Consider the following 20,728-nt stretch of genomic DNA (forward strand, 5'->3'; position numbering starts at 1 on the left):
CATATTCTAAAACCGTGAGCAATGTTGGTGGCCCCTGTGACAGCTCACCAACCCTCATAATTGTGACTAATTGCAAATTCCCCACTCTAACATTTCGGCACCAGTTGGAGAGCAGGTAGATGATGTTGGGGGAGAACTGTACAGCGGTTAACACCTCAGGCTCTAGAGTCTGAAAGAACTAGGTTTAAAACCTAAGTACCACGCCCTGGCTGGATGACCACCGACAGGTTACTTAAACTCTCCGCACCTCAGTTTCCTCATCTGTGAAGTGGGGATAAAAATAATACCTACATCTTGGAGTTTCTGAGGGGTTTACACGAAATAATGCATGCACCTCATTGTACCTGACACACAGTGAGGGCTCAGACTTGTACAGCAAGTACAAGCCTAATTTACAGCAAGGGAACAAAGACAGAAACGGTGCCTACCTTCTGCTTGCGGTATGCCATACCCGTAAACAGGAGTTACCGACAGCTTGCTTGGCTTAAGTGATTTACAGCTTTTTTTCAACATTAAAGAAAGCAAGAAAATAATCCGATTCTTGCTTGGGGTCTTGAGATGCTGGAATGAGTTACAGGCTTATTAACACTGTTCTAATAGTTGACAAGGGTGTGGCTTTAATCTGGTGAGTGAAAATTTCATGAAGACTCATGGCAGAGTTATGAAGAAAAAGGGCAATGCTCTAAGGGATGGACATTTAAATCATCAGTGCCTTTTCAGACATTCAGTCCCATACTGGACCAAAATACCATGGACAGTAGTTCCTCGAGAAAAGGATTTTTCTAACTAGATCCATATAAACCAGGCTGAGTGATTAAGGGGGAAAATGAGTTTAATAATACAGTATTAGATTGAATATCATCCAAGAAACGTATACTGTAAAAAATGTTCTGAATATAAAATCGACCTCTGGTAACTTTAGTGTTGTAAATACTTGTATTATAGTGAGGTAGACAGTTTAAAAAAACTCTCCATTAGACAGACTTAAAATTTTGTAATAATATTTAAGAAAATGATAACATTAGGACAGAATGAAATATCTGATTAATGCTTAACTTTGTACAACTCGAATATAAACTTTAAAAATATTAGAAATTATAACATTTGAGTGCATATAACGTTTGTACATTAAGATGAATTGCATGCTATCCACTTCCTCTTTGCACTTTCAGTCACCTTAAATAAACAAATATATACAGCCTTAACAGAACAACAGTGCATCCAAAGCAAATGTGCATTTTAAATTATTTCTCCTGGCCAAGTCTTTTTTTTTTTTTTTACTTGACATTTTATATTAGCATTTATTATCATTCTCACCCTTTCTTGGACAGTTTGTAGTTCTCTGAACCAAACAAGTAACAGGCTTAGATTGAGAGAGCAAAACCGCTTAGGAAAAACAAAAACTTTTTAAATGGTTGGTACAAGTTCCCTTGTTTAAACCATTTCATGGTCAAAGATGAGAAGGAAACTAACTCTGCAAACTAACTCTACTCATTGGCAATGCTTGGAAATCATACTGGTGCAGGCTGGGGGAAAGTCCATGCGTTTGGCAATCTGGGAATGGGTATTTAAATTGCGCTTTGCTCTCTCCTGCTTCCTTCAGGAAGATGAATCCCACCCCTGCCTCCTTCCTCACTGTCCCTTCCCCATCTCCCACCCCCGAGCTCAATGTAACACTTTGCTCTTTTCACAGTTTCTCATTACTAAGTTTTAAAAACATTGCCTAACTGGTAATTACAATCTGAAACAATTCTTTTGGGGGAGCCCTGGGCTATCGCTGGATGGTAGGTAATCTTTCAGGAATGTTAAGAGAGAAGGGAGGGAACATAGATGTGAAAGAAATCTCTGGGCACAGGGACCGGAATCCCTCTTCCCTGCTTCTGGACTGGCCCCTATGTCCCCATCCTTCTGAGGGGCCCACCACCTCCCCTCCCGACTTCAGCCTCTGCTTCTTGGCTCACTCCCCCTTCTCCGCACCTCTTACCTTACTTATATAGCTTCCCATCCCCTACTCGCTTTTTGTTTAACTGGAAAATCACCTTCCCCTTAAGAGGGGATGTCTGAATTTTGGCAAACTCTGTTCAAAGAAATCAATTAGAAACAGACCCCACAGAAGGGCCTTTCCTGGGTTACCTCCAGCCTGGTTCATACACCTCAGCGTCAGCCCCCTCAGAGGCAGGCCTGGTGGTTTCTCATTATCCTTCAGGGGGTTCCATTTGGGCTCATTCTTGTCATTCCATCCATACCAGTTCCCCTTTCCCCTACCAGAAAAAGCAACAGTAAAGGCAGCGACCTGAGCCCCCTTGAGTGAGATGCCGGTTGCCGGCTCCCTGTACTGGCAGAGGCCAGGGCAGAGCCCGGTATACAAGCAAGTTCTTCTAAAGGCAGGGCCCTTCCTGGCTTTCTTATTCTCCGTGCTAATTCCTCTATTGGAACACTCTCTGCTCGGGAGGTCACAAGGCACAGGCTAGGACATGGTCGGAGAAAACCCCACCTTCTTTGCATGGGTAGAAAACAATCAAACCAAGACGTGGTCAAAGGTGATTCTTCCTCCCACACTGTTTCTCTTCTTAAACTATACATTTTTCAATCCATGGAGCGGTTGAGCACCAGGTCTGCGTCTCCCCGCCCCCCACCTCCTATCAAAACCTGTGAGGCACACAAGGAAATCCAAAGCCACAATAATAAAGAAAAAGGAAAAAACAACAACAACTAAAGAAATCCTCCTTGGCTTGTTTTTCCTGGGTGGCCAGGCAAGGTGTGAAAATCCGTATCTCCCTCGGGGCTGGCAGGTGGAAGGTTCTGGGAAGGCTGAGCTCCCTCCTCTCCCACCCGGCTGCACGTCCAGGCTGTTCCTCCCACCCTCTGCCTCCTCCGAGGCCAGCTCCTCGGCCTCTCTGCAGTCAGGCCTCCCCTGCCGTCAGGGGCCAAGGCGGCAGGAAAGGCGCCGCTACCTGCAGCCGCAGGACTCCACCACCATGTCCTCGTACTGCTTGTAGACCACGTTATTGCCCGCGTCGATGTACAGGATGCTGATGGGAGTCAATTTGGTGGGCACACAGCAGCTGGGCGGGGTGGAGCCGGGATCCATGGAGTTCATCAACGTCTGGATGATGGCGTGGTTGGTGGGCTCCAGGTGCGAGCGCAGCGGGAAGTCGCACACGCCTTCGCAGTGGTAGGCCTCGTACTCCAGGGGCGCGATAATCCAGTCGTCCCAGCCCAGCTCCTTGAAGTTCACGTGCAGGGGCTTCTTGCTGCAGCGCAGCCTCGACTTCTTGCCGTGCCGCTTACCGTGGCGGCTGGCGAAGGCTGTGCGCCGCCGCCGCCGGCCGGGCGAGGGCAGCCAAGGCCCGGCGTCCGCGGCGCCCGACGGCGGCGGCCACGACCCCTCGGCGCCGGCGCCGCCGGGGCCCGCGACCTCGGCCGAGCCCAGCTGTTCGCGCATCTCGGCGAACAGGTTCTTGCGCTGGGATCTGGTGAACACGACGAGCAGGGCGCGCTCCTGGGGGGGCCGCACCCTCCGGCCGAAGCCCAGACTCCGCAGGTCCGGGGGCGGCGGCTGCTGGGGCGCCGGCGCGCGTGCCTCGGCCTCCCCGGCTCCCGGCTCGCCCCACGCGGCCCGCAGCTCCAAGCACAGCTGCTTCCAGGGCTGCTGGCGCAGGCCCTGCCACACGTCGAAGACTTCCCAGCCGGCCCGGGGCGCCCCCTGCGGGTCCAGGGTCCGCGCGTCCAGCAGCAGGGGCGACAAGCAGGGGAAGAGCTGCACGTGGAGCGGCCCGGCCGGTGGCCCCCAGGGCGTTGCGGGCTCCTGGCGAAAGAGCCGCAGCTCCGCGCCCACCAGCTCTTCTTTGTCTGAGAGCGTGGACACATCAAACAAATACTTCTGTCTCCGGAGAGGAGTGTGCGAGAGATCGTCTGCGAGATAAAAAATCATTACAGTCAGTTTCACTTAAGGGGGAGATCAGCCCGGTGCTCTGCGGCCGCGCCCGGGAGGAAAAGGGCGGGCAGCGGGGCAGGCCGGCTGGGAGTCCAGCTCGGCCAGCCCGGGGCCTGACCACCCCGGCTCCCCGCCCGGGCCCGTGCGCAGCTAGGGGAGGAGGAGCACCACTGCAGGCCTCCCCCCACCCCCGCACCACCCCCTCACCCCCCGGTCAGCCCGGGACTCCCAGGGCGGAAGTCGGTGGCTGCTGGAGCGGCAGCTGCGGCGGCGGCCTCCCGGGTTTTCCCCCAGGAGCCTGCGTAACCACTAATGTGCCCTTTGTGGTCGTGGGCCCGGGCCGCGCTTCCCCCAGGCCTCCTTTCGGCTGACTGGCTCGTCGTTCTCATCATTCACGTCTCGGTCCAAATGTCGCCTCCTCCGAGAGGCCATCTTCGACCACCCCGATCTAAAGTAGCCTCCCTCGGACACTATCACAGGACCCGGGTTTATTATCTCACCCCACTTAGCACTATCTACGGTGACCTCGTTTCTATTTGTCTCCTTAGTGGTCTTTCCCAGCAACACCCTGCCCCGCCTCCACCGGCCCATAGGAGCTAGGACCATGTCCTGTCCTTCGTACCGCAGCCATGCCTGACCTGGAGTACCTGCTGGTCAGTAAGTGGAAACTTCCAGACCAGTTATTCTCACTCTGGGTGCCCCTTATAATCATCCAGAGAATTTAAAAATTACCAGTGCCAGGGCTTGCTTTAACCAATTGAGACAAGGTCTCTGGACAGAGCCTGGGTACTGGGTTTTTGCTAGATTTTGTTTGTTCATTTTGGGTTTTGTTTTTGTTTTTAAGCTCCAAGATGATTTGAAGATGCAGCCCTAGTTAGACCTCCTGGTCTCGGGGAGCGTTGCTGCCCCTTAGACACTTTTGCTGAAGTATTTAGGCCCAGCACAAAGCTGACAGAATGAAGATCTGCTTTGGGATTGCTTGCTTGCTTGCTTGCTTGCTTCCTTTTTCAAATTCACCAACCATTTTAACAACCTACAAAAGAGCAACCAAGCTTTCAGAAGTCTGCCGGCGGGGGGTGGGGGTGTGGGTGAGGCAAAAGAACACACACACACACACACACACACACACACACACCAGGCAACTATCCATTGAGAAGACCCTGCAGTCAATGAGAAATACATCAGGAGAAAACCTCAAACACACACACAGTGACATTCTCCCCTCCACCCACCCACCCAACTTGAAATCTTGCTTTGGAACTAATCTTTTGAAGATTAAATTTTTGGTTACAAATAAGAAAAAGAAATTTAGGGCACATAATTGGGGGGGAGGTGCAGGGAATAACAGGCTTTTAAGATCCAAGATGAATTCTTTGGGACCAAGGCAAAACTTGACTTCTTTTTTGACGCATTTGTGCATGAAGCCAACCCCACTTCAGTGTGCAAGGCGGAAAGCTAACCAGATTTTCCTGGGCTGCCTTCTCATAAAATATTTACAACCCAGCAAATACAAAAATCCCCAAAGCCCCCAGCTTTCCCCAGAAGCTAGTAAAGTTTGGTTCGATTTCAACAGTAAAAGTGTCACTGGGTCCCGGTCAGACCCTCACTGCCTGTCCGATGTAGCCCCAGGGCACTGGACCTGGAGCCTCAGCCAAACCCAGTCCCCACTACGGGCTGCCTGCAGGGCAGGCTACCTCACTCTCAGGCACATGTCCCAACCTGAGATGGAGCTGTGGGAAGGGTTAGAGAGGTGAAGAGGGAAAAGCTGCTGGAGGCGGTTGATTTATGGAAGCCAAGACCTTCAAACCGACCAGGGTCACATTAAAATCAGTGGGAACTCAGCACACTTTCTTCTCCTCCTTTAAAGAAACCTGCGTCTGACAACCTTCAGCCACCACCCAGATCTCTGGACCTATTGCCTTAGGCTTCACTTTCTTGCCTCTCATATTTCTCTCTCCCCCAACAAAGGATGTGATGAGAGGGACAAACCGAAGGCATTTGCTGCACCAGCTAAGTATTGTGAGGGCTGACATATTTTTCATCCTTACTTTATCTGCAAGCACAGACCAGTTCTGTGAGGTAGATAGTTCCCATTTTACAGGCGGGAAAACCAAGGTTTGGAGAAATTAAGTTGATTACTGAAGTCTGACAGCTAGTAAGTGGTAAAAGTTGAGATCCAAACTTAAGTCTATTTAATTCCAGAGTTGGAACATTTAGCCACTAAGCCCCACTGCCCCATTGCCTCTCTATTGGAGTGCAGGTAGTAGAGTTTAAAAGCAACCAGCAATGGCTGGGGTATGAGGGATGGGGGATACAGTCCAAACTACATTCGCAGGCCTTGCTGGGAATAAAACATGGACGCCAGAAGGAAATCATTTCCATCTCTGCTTACATAACTGTTAAGACAGTTTGTCACTGGCTGGAGAGCATAGGAAGGTGTAAAGGGTAATTTATTTCTCTCTCATGAAACATGGAGAAATCAGCCTTCTTTTGTTTTTACTCTTTTTCTAAAAAAGTGGGGGCTAATAATGGTTAGTCTGTATGGCCGAGTCACATTTCTCTGGTCCTCAAGAATGGTCAGAACAGAGGAAAGCATCTGTAGAGGGCTCTGCTGATTCTGCAGGCTTGGGATTTCTGATGATCTTTCTAGCAAGACCAGCCAGCTCGTAATCTTTCCAGGGCTCAAGGAAAGAGTGCAAATGGGGACTTCATTCTGTAACCTGCCCCCTTCCCTTTCCATACCAGCTCCATCCCACAGCTTGAGCAGCCACGCCTGCATGACTGTGGACACCCTTGCTCACAGTTCCGGGCTGCCCAGGCATGTTTCACTGGTGTCCATACACTCTCTGCAGGACAGACCCAATGAAGCAGCTGCCCGGGCCCTAAAAGGGGGCCCTGGGCTATTTGGGCAAGAGCTCTATGGTTTGGGTACCACAGTAGAGTAGTAGCTCTCAAGGCCACTAAACCTATAAGCGTCCCTAAATCTGCAAGATAAGCATCCCATCATACAGCATCACCCTTGTTAGAAATAGAACTTCTCACTTCTCTCAGGCCCCAGGGGGTTGTTGTGGAGCCCAGAATTTGCATTTTTCTCAGTTCCCAGGTAATGCTGATTCTGCTGGTCTGGGATCCCACTTTAAGAATCACTAATTGAGATGAGCATGTTCCCTTGGCTCTTTAGATTTCCCCATTTCCCCACCTTGTGGATCAGGCGCCACTGGGGGCCGGGCAAAACAGGGTCCTCCAAAGCACAGGACCCAGGGCAGGGTCTAAGGTGGTACTCACCAGAACCAAGTCACTATTTCTCTCAGCTCCTTTTTGCCCCCACCCCACAGCCACCCCCACATTTTTGTTTTACTCTTTCTGCCACATGTACTCTCACTGGGTCTCCAGAACCTCTAACCCCTTAACAGAGGGTCCAAGAAGGTGGCAACTCCGCACAGCTCTCCTACTGACTACATTCCCCACCTGTCTGGACCTGCTCTGGAGCCATGAATCACAGAAATAGCCCAGAGGAGGCATCCGACCTGGGGAGTGCACACACCACCAGCCCCTGTGACCCTGAAGATACTTTGCCTGCTGACCTGGCATCAAAAGGCCTGGCCCTGCCACCATGGCCACCTGTGGGTGGGAAGCCAGCCCTTCACATTCCCTTCCACAAGCCTCCTCTCCCATTAAGTCCTGTGTAAATGAGGGCTGAAGTCCTTTATAAATTGGGGCCGATAGCATCAAATGATCCTCTCTCCCATCCCCCTCCCTAGAAACATGCACTTTTCATTTGGTCTGTGGCACTTTTTTTTTTTTTTTTTAACAACTTGGAAGTGAATCCTAAGCTTTAGGCCTTTAAATTGAAATCAATCAGTAATAAATCATGGGAGTTTTTACTTTGCTTTTAATTTGCATGGACCTGGTTTGTTACAGCTTGGCTCAAACCCAGTTAACTCAGTGTTTGCTGTGTATTAGACAGAGCTACAGACCTTTCAAGTTACAATTGCTGAATTTGTGCTTATCAATTTTCCCAGGTGGGTGGATAGAGGAAGGAGGGGAAGGAGAGGAGAAGGAAGGAACAAACTATCTGCATATTTGAAGAAAAGTCTTCATAAATAGGTCAGCCTTTTTTGAATTAAGAGCAAGTTGGTAAAAGGCTGAGGTGAGGAGACCTCAAACATGCACATCTGGTATGGAATTTGATAAACAATTTTTAAAAAGAAGCAAATGAGGACACGGGGGAAAAAGAACTAATCACTTGCAAGGTAGGGACTATAACACCCATTTTAAATGAGAAAATTGGCCTAGGAAGGTAAAGTCATCAGTGCAGGTCGAAGCCTCAGTGCTTGGCTGGAGGAAGCTAAGAAACACACCAGATCAGAAAGGAAAGGATGCTCAGGGCACCAAACACCGGGCACCCGGGAACATGAGCCCCAGGAGCGCAGCCTCAGCGAGAGACGCGCAGCGGCAGGGAATGTGTCTTGAGGGTCCCCCAGGGCTGTTCCTGCTGGGGCCAGCTCACCTGGGCCACCCTGCTGAGGGTTTCCGAAAACCCGAAGCTTTATTTGGTTTGGGGCGGGAAGGGCCCGCACTGCATTTTTTCCAAGACATCTCTGAGATATGTAGGCTGCTTGAGGTCCCTCTTCAGAGTCCTTGCGGGATTTTCTGTCACTCGTCGCGCCGAGGGTGCCCCGCGGCCCCAGCTCTCTCAGAGAGCTCCTCCGTGCGCGTCGGGCTCCCATCCTTTGAATGGCCAAGCCTCTGGCAGGCCCGTACCCGCCTCTACCCGCCACCCCGCCACGCGTCCCACCCCACGTCCTCCGAAAGCGCAGATCTAGGGGTGCGACTAGGCGGTGGCTCAGAGAGCCGAGATGATAGTGGGCTTTCCCACGCCCACTTCCCTAGGTGGAGGGATGGGAGGGGCGGGATCGGCACCCATCTTTACAAAGAAAACTCCAGATGTCTTTGCAGTTAAGCCTTTCCCCCAACCCCCGTCATTTTCGAGCCAACAGCAGCACTGAGCGCTTCTGGGGCGCGCCTTTGCGGCAGGCACGTGCTCAGGGCTTTGATGGGCTCTGTCCCTGAATCCTCACCGCGGGGTGTGAGGCCCGTTCTACCGTTACACTCATTTATAGATGAGGAAACTGGGGTTCTGCGAGGTATCTTCACTTGCCCAATGTCCTGCAGCTAGTGAAGGGCAAGATCTGAAGGTCCTAATTCCTAAGCCCTCCGACCTGCGGCCACGCCCCCTTCCACGGCTCTGATTGGGCGGTGGTGCAAAGAGGGAGGGAGGACACGCGACACACATTCATCACCAGTGCCATCAACTCCCGGCGAACTGGGTGCCCCCGGGATCTTCTTTTTTCTTCCTTTACTAGAAGGAAGAAGATCGCCACGCAGGGATTTCATGGCTAGATTTGGAGTCGCTTGTTCCCTAGATCACTCAGCTTCAACACTGCCCTGAGGTGCCAAAGTCTACAGGTTGGAAATAGAGTCCGGTGTACAGGGTGAGTAAAAATGAGCCACCAGCCCTCTCCCCTGGGGTGTGAAGGCCTCTGAGTACTTCGTGCTCCAACGATTACCCTCTCCTGGGACACAGTAATAACCTAAGCCTCCCCCTGTATTCTTGTCCTGAATCCTGGCCCTGTTGAGATCTGTTGCAAACTGCTGAGCTCACTAAGCATCCTCACTGAGGGGCAGATTCAGGAGGCAGTCCACACAATTCAGCCTCTACTGGGTGCTCTGGCTTGACCATCCAGAACAAAAATCGTAATAGTAAACACTGGTGTAGCAATTACCATCTGCTGTGCATAATCTAAATTCTCATAACTCACTTAAGCCTCAAAACTAACTATGGAAAAGAAAAGGATATCATTACTATGCTCATGTTATGGACCAGAAAACTTAAAATACAGATTGTTGAAGAGTAACTTGTCCAAGATACGAAGAGGTAGACATGGCAGTCTGGCTCCAGTATCTGTGCCGTCACCCTGGACATCCCAGCCCTTGAACTCTGTGTTTGGCAGAAACCCTGAGAAGGCTCCTGCTCTTTCACGCAGCCCATGCTTGGGGGAAGGGCCTCAATCTCTGGTCTCCTAGAGTAAATCACTTCCTAAACAGCAGAACTGAAGGGATGTTAACAACTGGAGTTTTGAACGAAAACTTACAGGGAAACAATTCTCTCATCTACAAAATGAAGATAACACCAGCTCACAGAGTCACTGGAGGAGGGGTAGCAAATGAGAGAAAGAGTAGGAAAGATATTTATCTGAAGACATGTGCAAATATTGGTTACTACTGACAACATGGAATTAGCACAGGAATGTAGAGTCTAAGAGACATAGATTTGAAACCTGATCTGTGACTTATTGACTGGGTGACCCTGGATACTCTAGGTCACATAATCTCTCCCAGACTCATATGCCTCATCTGTAAAATGGGAGAACCATCCCCCACTTTGCAGAGTCATTGTAAAGGTCAGAGTCAAGGCACCCATGGCCGGTTGTGCGTGACACACAGAAGCGCCCAGTGAATGCAGTCAATATCGCTATAACTGCCTACATCCAGGTAGGCAGAAGATGCACCTATACTCCTCTTGGCCTTCTTTGAGGAGAGGCAATCCATTTATTTCGGCAGGACTTCTAGAAGTGAATGAAGGAAAGGTGCTGGGCAGAGGGGTAAAGAGAGAAGCACGGACTTCCAGTTCCTATTCATCTGAGGTCCAGGGAAGTGTAAGGCCCACAGGGGTTGTGGCCTCACCCCCATCACATGGATCCATCTCAGTGCCCCTGTGTCATTATGTCATCCACTACTGAGGTCTCTCACACAACTTCCAGGTGAACAACGAACCTCCAGCCAGAACCTCATCAAGGATAGGTCCCTCCCAGCAGGTTCCCTCCTCTGTGGGCTCAGGGCCAGCGCTAGCCCAGATGCTAATCCATTTGGCTCCCTGGCTGGGCAGATGCAGCCCTGAGAGGCCTGGGGGTTGGTCTCCTTGCCCCACTCCTCACCTCCCACTGTGGAGCCCTTTTGGCAGGGAGGAGGCACGATCTGTCCACAGAGCCAATCTGGGCTGGGGATGAAGATGACATTCCGGATGTTCTTCAACCGCAAAGGGCCAGGCACATTTGGTGGGGAGATGGGCTGTAGCAATGAATGGCCCCTGAGGCTGAGTGCAGGGCCCAGATGCAGAGCAAGTCGCCTGAGAAAGCCCAGTCAGTGGGCAGGTGTGTGTCTCCTCACCACACACTCACCCGCGCAGCTTCTCTCTGGATCTCTTGGCTTCCTGTGTTTTCTCCAATAGCGTGCCCTGCGTTTCTCAGCTTCTTTCCTCCTTTCAAAGATCAGAGAGGCCCAAGGCGGGTCCTCCACGGAATCTGGAGAGGCTTTTCTAGTCTTTCTCCCAAAGCTGGCAGACGGCGCCCTCCTCCCTGCAAGAAGCCTGGGGCTTGTGAACCCCACAGGATTAAGCAGGCCTGGTGGCCCGCCTGGATCCCACAGAGAAATCCTAGTGTTAGTGCACCACGCTCTGGCCCAGCCAGAGGCAAATGAGTGAGGGTGGGAGGGGAGGGAAGGAGAACCCCAGATGCCACCCAGCGGAAGGCAAACTTCGGGGGCCCTCCTAGCCTCAGCACAGCCTTCTGTGGCAATAAGGCCAGGTTCTGGTGGGAGACAAGGACCAGCCCTCTCCCCTGAGCACTGGACACTGCGCAACCCCAGCAGGACTCCCAAGGCACTTCAAGGAGATTCTTTTGTTTCTCTAAGATGAAATGGATTCCTTGTCAAGTGGGGTCCAAGAACTTAGTGCGAAACCTCGTGGCCACGCGTTCTTGAGAGGGGTTCAAGAACCAGTGATTCGAAGCCGAGATCAAGAACACTTCGCGGGGCTCTCTTTTCAGGGCAGTCTCACCCAGGGCTTCCAGAATCTGAATTTGACACCACTGCAGATGAAATCCAAACGGAAGCCCGGTTCTATTGCCACAAGCTGTACCCTTCTCTCCCCACCTTTCCGCCGGGTACCCATGTCCTCCGAAGGTCACTGCCCTTCCCTTGGAGCTGTGCGTGCAGGGCCCGGACCGGGTGATGTGCCAGGGGCCGCCCTCGCTGCACTGCGGACCAGCAGGGTCACTGGGAGCCCACTGGAGCCACACAGGCCCAGGGTTGGAGGGAAGGAGGAAATGCTGCCGCGAAGCAGCCTTCAGGGGTGGAATACGATCAGGCCTTTCGACTAGAGAGTTTCGAGATCAAAAGTAGAAGAAAAGGTTCCCGTTTTATTTGGTTTCTCCTCCACGACCAGTTCTCGGGTTTGCAGGTGGGGAGAGGGGTTCAAATTGGCGTGTTGTGTGGACAGGAAAGGACTTGAATGCCCAGGGCTCCTGTGCAAGAGAAACCTCAATGGTGAGCTCTTGAAAGTTTTGGGCCGGGCGCGGCTTCTGAAGGAGGGGTAGTGGAAACTCTGCTCCACTGCGCTCACCTTGGGCTGACTTCCGAACTAACGTCGCAGCAGAATGAGATTCGCGGTGGCAGCTGTGGACCATCGTCTAACATTCAATTTCCCTCCCCACGGGGCGCGGGAGCCACAGTCTACTGGGAAGTGGGATGAGGGCTGGACCGAGGTGCCTGGAAGCCAGATTTGCAAAGCAGGCGCACGGATTTTCTTTGGTTCCTACTTTCTTTAAGGAGGGCAGGGGGGCGTGTAAACCACCGGGATCCCAAAGCCAACCCTCCGCGCTGCTCCTGCCCCCACTTTCTGCTCGGCTCGGTCAGCTAAACCGCTTCCGACTGGGCCAGAAGCCCGCCCTTCTCCTCTCCAGCACGCCCACTACCGCGTCCCTAAGCCGAACTCCGCCCCCAGACCCCCGGGCCGCGGGCGGCGCGGCGCGCGCATCTTCTGGAAAGCTGGACAGTGCGGCCGGGCGCCTGCAGCGGCTCACGCCACGCCGACCCAACCCTCGGCCCCCAGCAGCGCTAATGGACTGTCCTGGAAGGCAGAGGACAGCAACCCTGGAACCCATTAGGCCGACGAGGACCTATTTAATTCCTATAAACAGAAGACACCACTTAACCGCCATTGAGCTTAAAAATAAACAGCCAGGGCTTTAAGAGAGGCGGGGGTAGGGCGGGGAGGGGCGGGCAGGGAGGCGGTTGGTGCCAAGCAACGAAAGGACGCGGAGGACCCACGTTCGCGCTAACCACACCTCGCGGCCTCGGCTGGGATACCGTCCCCGGGTCTAGAGAGCAGCGTTTGCCCAGGGTTATTCCATACCCGAGGATTTATTGAACTAATGCCCTTCACTTTACTTAAGAGCCCCCCGGGATTATTGTTGATGCGCTCTGCATCGTTTACTGCTCGCAGCAGTCCTGCCAGGAAACCGTTTTCGTTCTGTCCTATCTCTACCATAACATCTTTCTCCCACCTCTGCGTCCCCTTCTCTTCTTCCCCTGTCGCCGCCCCAGGAAAACGGCACCAATTGCAAGGAGGCGTGCCTCCAGAACCCGGAGAACTCCGACTGGGAAAAAACCCGGTTGCGTTAGGACCACCTCCTGGGCAACGCCCGCGTTCCCTTCGGGTCCAGGCGGCGCGCAAACTCGCAGGTCGCGAGGGGGAGGTTTCCTGTCTTCATTCGGTTTGCGGAACGAGGGATTCTCAAGGCCTGCCGTGGGCTGTGGTTTAGGTAATTTTTGTTTTGTTTTGTTTTGTTTTAATGTGGAGAAAAGACAAGGATGTTTGAGCACGTTTTTCGATCCCCTCCCCCACCGGCAACTCTACCGCGCAAACTCCCAGAGAGCCCAAGCGCCTCCCGCGCTGGGGAAAACGTTCGGAGTCCTTTTCAAATTAGCCTCCCCTGCAGAGGAAGCTCGCCTGAATTCTGGCCCCACTTGCACTTTCGCTGCAGAAGGTACTAGGTGTTCCTAACTTACTTGCTAAGGTGGCCCTTGTAAGAGTCTTGTAAGGCAACCCTTAAGACCTTAGGGATGGGGGTGACAGTAACTGATACTTAACAACAAGCCAATGGCTAAGGCGTTTGTGGTTTGTGGCCTTTAAAATGTTTTAATGATTGCAACCAGAAGAGAAGAACAAACTCCTTCTTTAAGGCTTCCTTCCGTCACCCCAGGCCTTTTTCCGGGACCTTCCAGTCCACAGGCCTGATAGAAGATCATGAACCTGGACAGCAATGCAAACCCCACGCCGGCGCGCACGCGGGCGCGCTCTCACACGCACACTTGAATGCTCAGCAATCCTTTTCCAAGGCTGTTCCCTCTTTCCGGGGAAATAAAGCCTAGATTGGAACCTTCTGCCGGCTTCCTCACTTGGCCGTCTGGTCTGCATTAGTGTTTTTATAAGGGACTCAAACAAATCGAATACAAGGTCACCAAATAATTAACAGTTGTGAATTCCCTCCGTCCCCATTAAAATACTTCCCTGCTTATATTTCATTTTCCGTTTGCCAACGACAACAGGGTCGGGGCAAAAGCGCTTCTGCGTTGATTACGCCACTCTGCGGCCCAGGTCCACCCAGAAACTCGCTGTTTTGCATAAACATGCTGTCCCAGACGAACTTCAATCGCGAGGGAGCTCTGCAGCTCTTAGAATACCCTCCCCGCAGCACGGCTAGCCCAGTTGTCCTGCCCTGCCCCCAGATAATCGCGACCCAGAAGGTAAACCAAGAAGCCAACAATGGGCGGTGGCAAACTTTTCAGCGATTCATTTCTAGGGTGTCAAGTTCCGATGTTCCGATATTCCGATCTCGTTTTTGGTTTTTATCTGTTCCCTACTGCCTCCTTTCTGAAAAGGCTATTCTAACAACAATAACCAGGGAAAAAAAATTTTAGGAGTCTTCTTATTTCCAAATCATCTGGAAACCGAACTCGCAGCAGTATTCCTAGACTCATTTGGTTTCTTCCCAAACCAAGGGGGAGGTTTCTTCCCCCCTTGTTGGAATTATGTGGCACTTCTCACTCCATAAACGGAAAGTCTGAGGTTTGTTTCTCTCTTTCTCTCCCCCTCTATCTCTCAGCCACGTTGAATTCACAGAAATTCCAACTGTCTGCCTTTCTCAGGCCCCAGGGTTGGGGCCCTAGGGCTCCAGTACCAGCGGCCTTTTAATGGTTCCACCATGCACTAACTGTAATTTCTCTATATCCAACCTGATCCATTCTGATCTTATAACTGCACCAACACACACCTGCACACACTTTCCATCTTTGTGGATTCAAAATCATTTTAAGAGAACAATATGGAGGAATATTTAAAGATCAGGGATAGCAGGGTTTGTGCCTTTCCAGAGAGCACAAAGAGGAAGCAAAGCACAGCACGGATCCGGACCCTCAAATCCAAAGTTCCACTCCAACTCCAAACTGGATCTTAAGAAATCACCGAAGAATATTAGACCAGATGGGAAATCTGCCCATTTTTTTTTTTTAACTTCTGCTTCCTGTCACCATCCTTAGAAACCTCCTCACCCTTTACCCTACCCGTGTAGTGCCATAGTTAAGCATGCAGGATCTAGAATTGGATATGCGCTTCACCCCTCTGTATGACCTTAAGCAACTTGCTTAACTTAACCTCTTTGTCTTCCTTAATTCACCTGTAAAACAGTGATTATAGCACTTTCCCCAGGGGTTGTTGTTAGAATTAAATGAAATAATTCAGGTAACAGATTTTAGCACAGTACTTGGTATGCAGTAAATGCTCAATATATGTTGGTTAGTATTACCCCTGGATGTTTGGAGAGCAAATCGAAAGGATGGACATTTAGAAAATAAAACTTGCAGTAAGTTCTCCTCTTTGGGTGTGTGTGTGGAGGGGGGGGAAGGTGGCAAGGGTGAGGTAATAGAGAACGTGCTATCTTCATAGACGCAAAGCGCTCTTCATTCACTTCCGACTGATTTTTATCCCTGCTTGCCCACTCTTAATCTCAAGCCTGAGGGGTAACTTTTGAGCTTCCGGGGTTCCCGGGCGAGGAAGGCTATTTACAAATATTGTACGTGAGCAAGGAGTTCTTGCCTCCTGAACAGGCTTCAGAATTCCTTCCATTTTCTTTGCTCCTCCCCCTGAGGGTCCCCAGCTCCGCCAAGCCAAGCCTGCCGCACTCGACGGCGATTTAAACATCCCCGAGGCAAGGCGCCAAGTCAGCGCGGCTGGCCCAGCTCTCGGCTGGCCGCGGCTCTTTCCTCCTTGCCCCGCCATCCACGGGGTGGGGGAGGGGATGTAGGCGGGTTTAGCGCGGTTCAGAGTCCCCACGTGAGAGGGGCGGAAGTCCTCGCGGGGAGCCGGGGATGCGCGGCTGGCGGGTCCCTTCCATCACGGGAGACTAGACACCGTTTGATGTGTTATGACATGAACCCTCAATTAGATCGCTGAGTTGAAACACTCCAATCAGGGGCCCGATGCTAAGCAAGCCCCGGAAGGTCCAGCCCGAGGTCACCGCCGGTGACACATCAAATCAAAATCAGTGAGAGGGAAAGTGAGGCTTTCCCTTTATCAAGCTGGCGCTGTAGCCCGCAACACACCCCCTCCTCTGCGCGCCCCCTCCTGCCTTGGGCTCCGCACTCCTTCACCCCCGAGCGGCGTGCGGCGAGCCGCACAGCCTTCCCAGCCAACTGACTGCCCTTCTTTGCGTTTGCTGGGAACCTGAGAGCGTGGAGGAGACCGTGCCTTCGAAGCTGCGGTCCAAGTGATCACTCCTCGTCTCCTCCGGCTGGGGACCGCGTTCCAGAGTTGAAGCCGACGTCTGGATCTTGGTCCGGCTAGCCTGGAGACCTTGGCTCGGCAACAGAGGTCCCCTGGGCCTGGGCTCGCAGCCAGTCCCTTTCCCTACCTCCGGCGCCCGGGGACGCCCACCGCGGTGCCGGGGGAGAGGATGCAGCGCCCGCAAGGGTGAAGCGAGCCCGCGTCTGCGCGGGACCTGAACTCCCCAGAGACCTCCCACTCCTGCCTGCACGCCCCAGGCTTCGGTAGACACCTCCGAACAGCCTGCAGGGTCTCTTGGTCCCGTGCCAAACTCGCAGGGCGAAGCTTACGAGTTAGGGGTGCCTGCTTGGGGGAGGGGCGGAGATTCTTGCCACTTCCTTTGGGGAAAAGAAAACTTGCGCCCAACCGCCCGCCAGCCTGGGCCTCCGGGAGTCCTTCCCCTGGGGAAAGGCCTCTTGAGCTATTTTCTCTGAGCTTCCTTAGTGTCTCCACTAGGGATGTGCAGGGTAGTCTTTGACTAGAGGAGTAGAGAAGACGGACGGTAAAGACGATTTGGAGGGAGGGAGACAACCGAGGCAGGGCAAAGACTGGTAGGGGGGAGGAGGGGCGAGCTGCGCTGGCAGCACGGGGGTTAGGGATGCAGTTGCAGCACTACGAAGAAGCCGTGTGTATCTGCAAAGGTGACTTTAGTAGTCCTAAAATCACCATAAAATAGCAGGCGTTAATTTGCCGCCCGGACCTTTCAGCAGCTCATGAACCTCTCTGACCTCGGCTGCAGCGGCGAACCGAGCGTGGGCAGGAACCCTGGCCCACAAGGAAGGTGGCTACAAGCGTGGAGGCTGGGGTCTGAAGCCCGGGAAGAGCCCGGGGCTTGGGGGCCTGGGGGCTCTTAGCCTCCTCCGAAAAGCTCCGTGGACGAGCATGTACTCACGGCAGGCGGGGAGGGAGCAGCCCCGTCCGCCTGAACCCTGGCGCTCGCCGGTTCCCGAGCCACCCCACTTTCATTGACCTGGAAGTGGCAGGAAGTGGGAGGCGGGGAAGTGGTCAAAGCCGCGAACCTAAGTCTCTATCCTTAATCTTTTTTTTTTTTTTTAATCTTCTCCTTCCTTTCTTCACGTCCCCTTCCTCCCCTTTCCCTTTTCTTTCCTTCATCTCCCTTCCTTTCCTGTCTCCTTCCACGTTATTGTCTCCCCTCTTTAGGAGCTGAGTTCCTGGCGCCTGTGAATCCCTCCTCAGTTTCTGGGACCAAGGGGAGCTCGAGGTTCTCTCGGAGGCACTCACCGCGCGGACGAACGCGGGTGGCAAGGAGTGGGTGCAGGAGTTTCCGAAGGCGCCCACTCTTGCACCCACGCTCTCAGAGGGGACCAGGGACAGGGACCCTGGGAGCTCAGAGAGAGGAGCGATGCCTGGCTGGAAAGGTGGATGTGCATATCCATGCACCCATATGAATTAAGTACCAACAAATCCCTGGACTTAGTTGCCCTGCCCCTGCCCCGTCCTGCCGGTTGCTGCCCCTGCCCTAGCAGAAACTACTCGCTGGCCGTCTCGCAGCGGTGAGCGCGCTGGAGGAGCAAAAAACGCCCGAGGGCGCGGGGCTCCTGCCGGGCTGATGATCCCCACATCCAGGGCAGGGAAGGGCTGAGAACCCGTGCAGCGGCTGGGTCAGGGCATTGCCCAATGCAGTTCGCGGACTTGTTCCTCGGACCGCGGGACTTGCATCTGCCGGCTTTTCCCCCACCCCGATCGGATGGGAGCTCGGGACTTTCCAACGCTCACTCATGCCCCATGTCCCCCCCCCCAACCCCGCCCCGGCCCGGTCGGCCACGGCAGCTCAGGCCTTGTACCGCGCTCCGCGCACAACCCGAGACCCCGTGGCAAGTGTGCCCTCAGTCCCCGCCGCGGACCCTCTCCAGACCCAGTCATTTGCCTGCCACCTCCCGTCCTCCACGCTTCCTCCACCAGCCACCAGACGAGCGGCCACCGAGCTGCTTTCTGCAAAAGACAAGAGAAAGAAGGAAGGAAGGGAGAAAGGAAGGAAAGGAAAGAAGGAAGCGAGGAAGGGAGGATTGTAAACTGGAATAAAATCTGCAGCCGCATTCAGAAACTTACTGGGCTCGAGAAAAACAATTTAAGAAAAGAAAGGGGGAGGTGTCCAGAGCAGGAGAGGAATTCACAAATGTAGCCTCCTGCCAGAGCCCGAGCAGCGCCGTGGCTGCGGAGCTCCAGGGAGAGAGGCGTGGGGCATCTTCTTTGCCACTTACCTAGTCCCCTGTCTACAAAGCTAGTGATCGTATTAGCCGACTTGGAAGACTGGAAAAAGCTGGCATTGATGCCCAGCTTCTCGGCGATGGAGTAAGTCCTGTAAATTGACAGCATGTACTCGTGGGGCACCACGCGCGGGCCCCTGCCGGGAAGCTCCTGCGCTTGGGGCTGCTGCGGCGGCCGCCGCCGGGGCTCATCCTGTGGCCGCGGTCCTGGCTCGTGGCGCTCCAGGGGCGCCCGGGCCGTGGTACTGTCTCGTGGCGCCCGCGGCATCTTCCCTTCCTTGCGACTTCGCATTCCCTTGGCAGAGCCCAGCTCCGCGGACGACGAGGAGGAGGAGATGGAAGCCTGCTGGAAACCGGGCAAATCCCACAGGAAACTGATGAGGAAGACGGCCGACAGCAGGACTCTAGGAGTATCCATGGCGAGCGAGTGGCAGCGTCTCCCGGAGAGGCGGCGGCGCAGGGCGCGAGGGGCACGGAGCGGCTGGACAGCGGCCGGGGCCCGGCTCCTCGCGCGGACTCCGAGTGCAAGGAGCCGGGTCCCAGCCACACAAACTCCGGCCCTGCCACGCCCCCTCCCGCCCCTCGCCGGGAGGGGAGGGGAAGGAGGGGAGGGGAGGGGAGCGGAGGGTGGGAGGAGAGGCGGGTGGTGCGGCCAGGAGGTGTAGGGGAGAGGGGCCGCCGTGTGTCGGTGTGGCTGGGAGGCGCAGCGCCCCCGCGGGACGCGCGCGGGGTTGCCGGGCGGCGTGCGCAGAGCGGGCCCAGAGCGCTGGGCGGGGGAAGGCGGGCGCGGTAGCCCGGCGGCGGGGAGGCCGGGAGCATCCACAGCGCCAGAGTCCCCCGAGCACTGTCCGAAGCTCGGTCCCCCCGGGGCGCCGCGCGGGCCCTAGGGCCTCGCCGGTCGCCTCCACTGTCCGGGGAGCGTGCAGCCCGGGAGGAGGGAAGCGGCGGCGGCGTCCCCCAGAGACGGCTCCCGGCCGGCGCCTCTGCAGCGGACTGCGCTCTGGCTCCGGGTGGTGGTGGTACCGTCTTTCCTCGGCCCCAACCTCCAGGCCGGCCGTTCACAGCCTTCAGGGGCCAGCCCGGGGCCAGCGAAGCCTCGCCGCGTCCCAGGCGCAGGGCCCAGCCCCGAACAGCCCCATTCTCTCGGTGGGGTACCGCTCTCCACAAAGACAGGGCGTCTGTTCCCGACCCTCGAGGTCAGGCAAAGGCCACGAGTCTTTAGAGTCTGGATGGATGCTAAAAGCTGCCGCGCTCTACTGCAGGCCCCAGCCTCTCTTCTCGCAGTCCCCAGCCTCTTCTGACGCTGGCTTTAGCCGGTTCTTTTCTCCTCGGTCTGCTCCCCGGGTCCTCTTTCCTCTCGCGGCCTGGCCCCCGCCTCCACGGCATCCCCATTTTCTTTCTCTTCTTGCCCTCCCGCCTTCAATCCTTTCTCCTTCCCTAAGTTCCTTCTGCATTCCAATCCCCCTTTCCCCAGCCTGCTTTTCTTCGCACATTGCCCTCCCATCTCTGCCCTCCCACCCTCTCCCCCCGCCGCCTCCCCCTCCTCTTTCAGTGGACCCCTCCCTTTGCAGCTCTTCCCCAATCTGTTTCTCTTCAGCCCAGCCTCGCCCCATCACGAGTTTCCTTTATCTGTCCCCAGATTCCCCGTGCGTGTCTTCCCCGCCCACTGCCTCGTTCACTCCCGGGCCTGAGCGCTGGAAGTCAAGGCGGAGGGCCGCTTCTCTCCCACAGTGCTCTGTGCCCTGGAATGCTAGGGACGTAGAGTCTCCTTGTGCATTTATTGGGTGTCCCGCCACCAACCGCAAAATGTTCTCCTTTCGTCTCCCTACAGCTCTGTGAAGT

The 20,728-nt window shown here is 54.3% G+C and overlaps 1 protein-coding gene across 1 annotated transcript; it reads right to left on the reverse strand.

The window, feature by feature from the left end:
• Positions 1 to 606: 606 nt before the first annotated feature.
• Positions 607 to 20,326, reverse strand: GDF6 (growth differentiation factor 6). The gene is made up of 2 exons (XM_081816282.1): positions 18,881 to 20,326; positions 607 to 3,915 (listed from the first exon to the last, which is right to left on the reverse strand). Exons 1-2 carry the CDS (start codon positions 19,302 to 19,304, stop codon positions 2,951 to 2,953), a joined length of 1,389 nt encoding a protein of 462 aa, XP_081672408.1. The 5' UTR covers positions 19,305 to 20,326; the 3' UTR covers positions 607 to 2,950.
• Positions 20,327 to 20,728: the final 402 nt, after the last annotated feature.

Source organism: Leptonychotes weddellii, chromosome 4 (assembly GCF_054177405.1).
Source record: "Leptonychotes weddellii isolate Sample4059 chromosome 4, ASM5417740v2, whole genome shotgun sequence".
NCBI classification, from domain to species: Eukaryota; Metazoa; Chordata; class Mammalia; order Carnivora; family Phocidae; genus Leptonychotes; species Leptonychotes weddellii.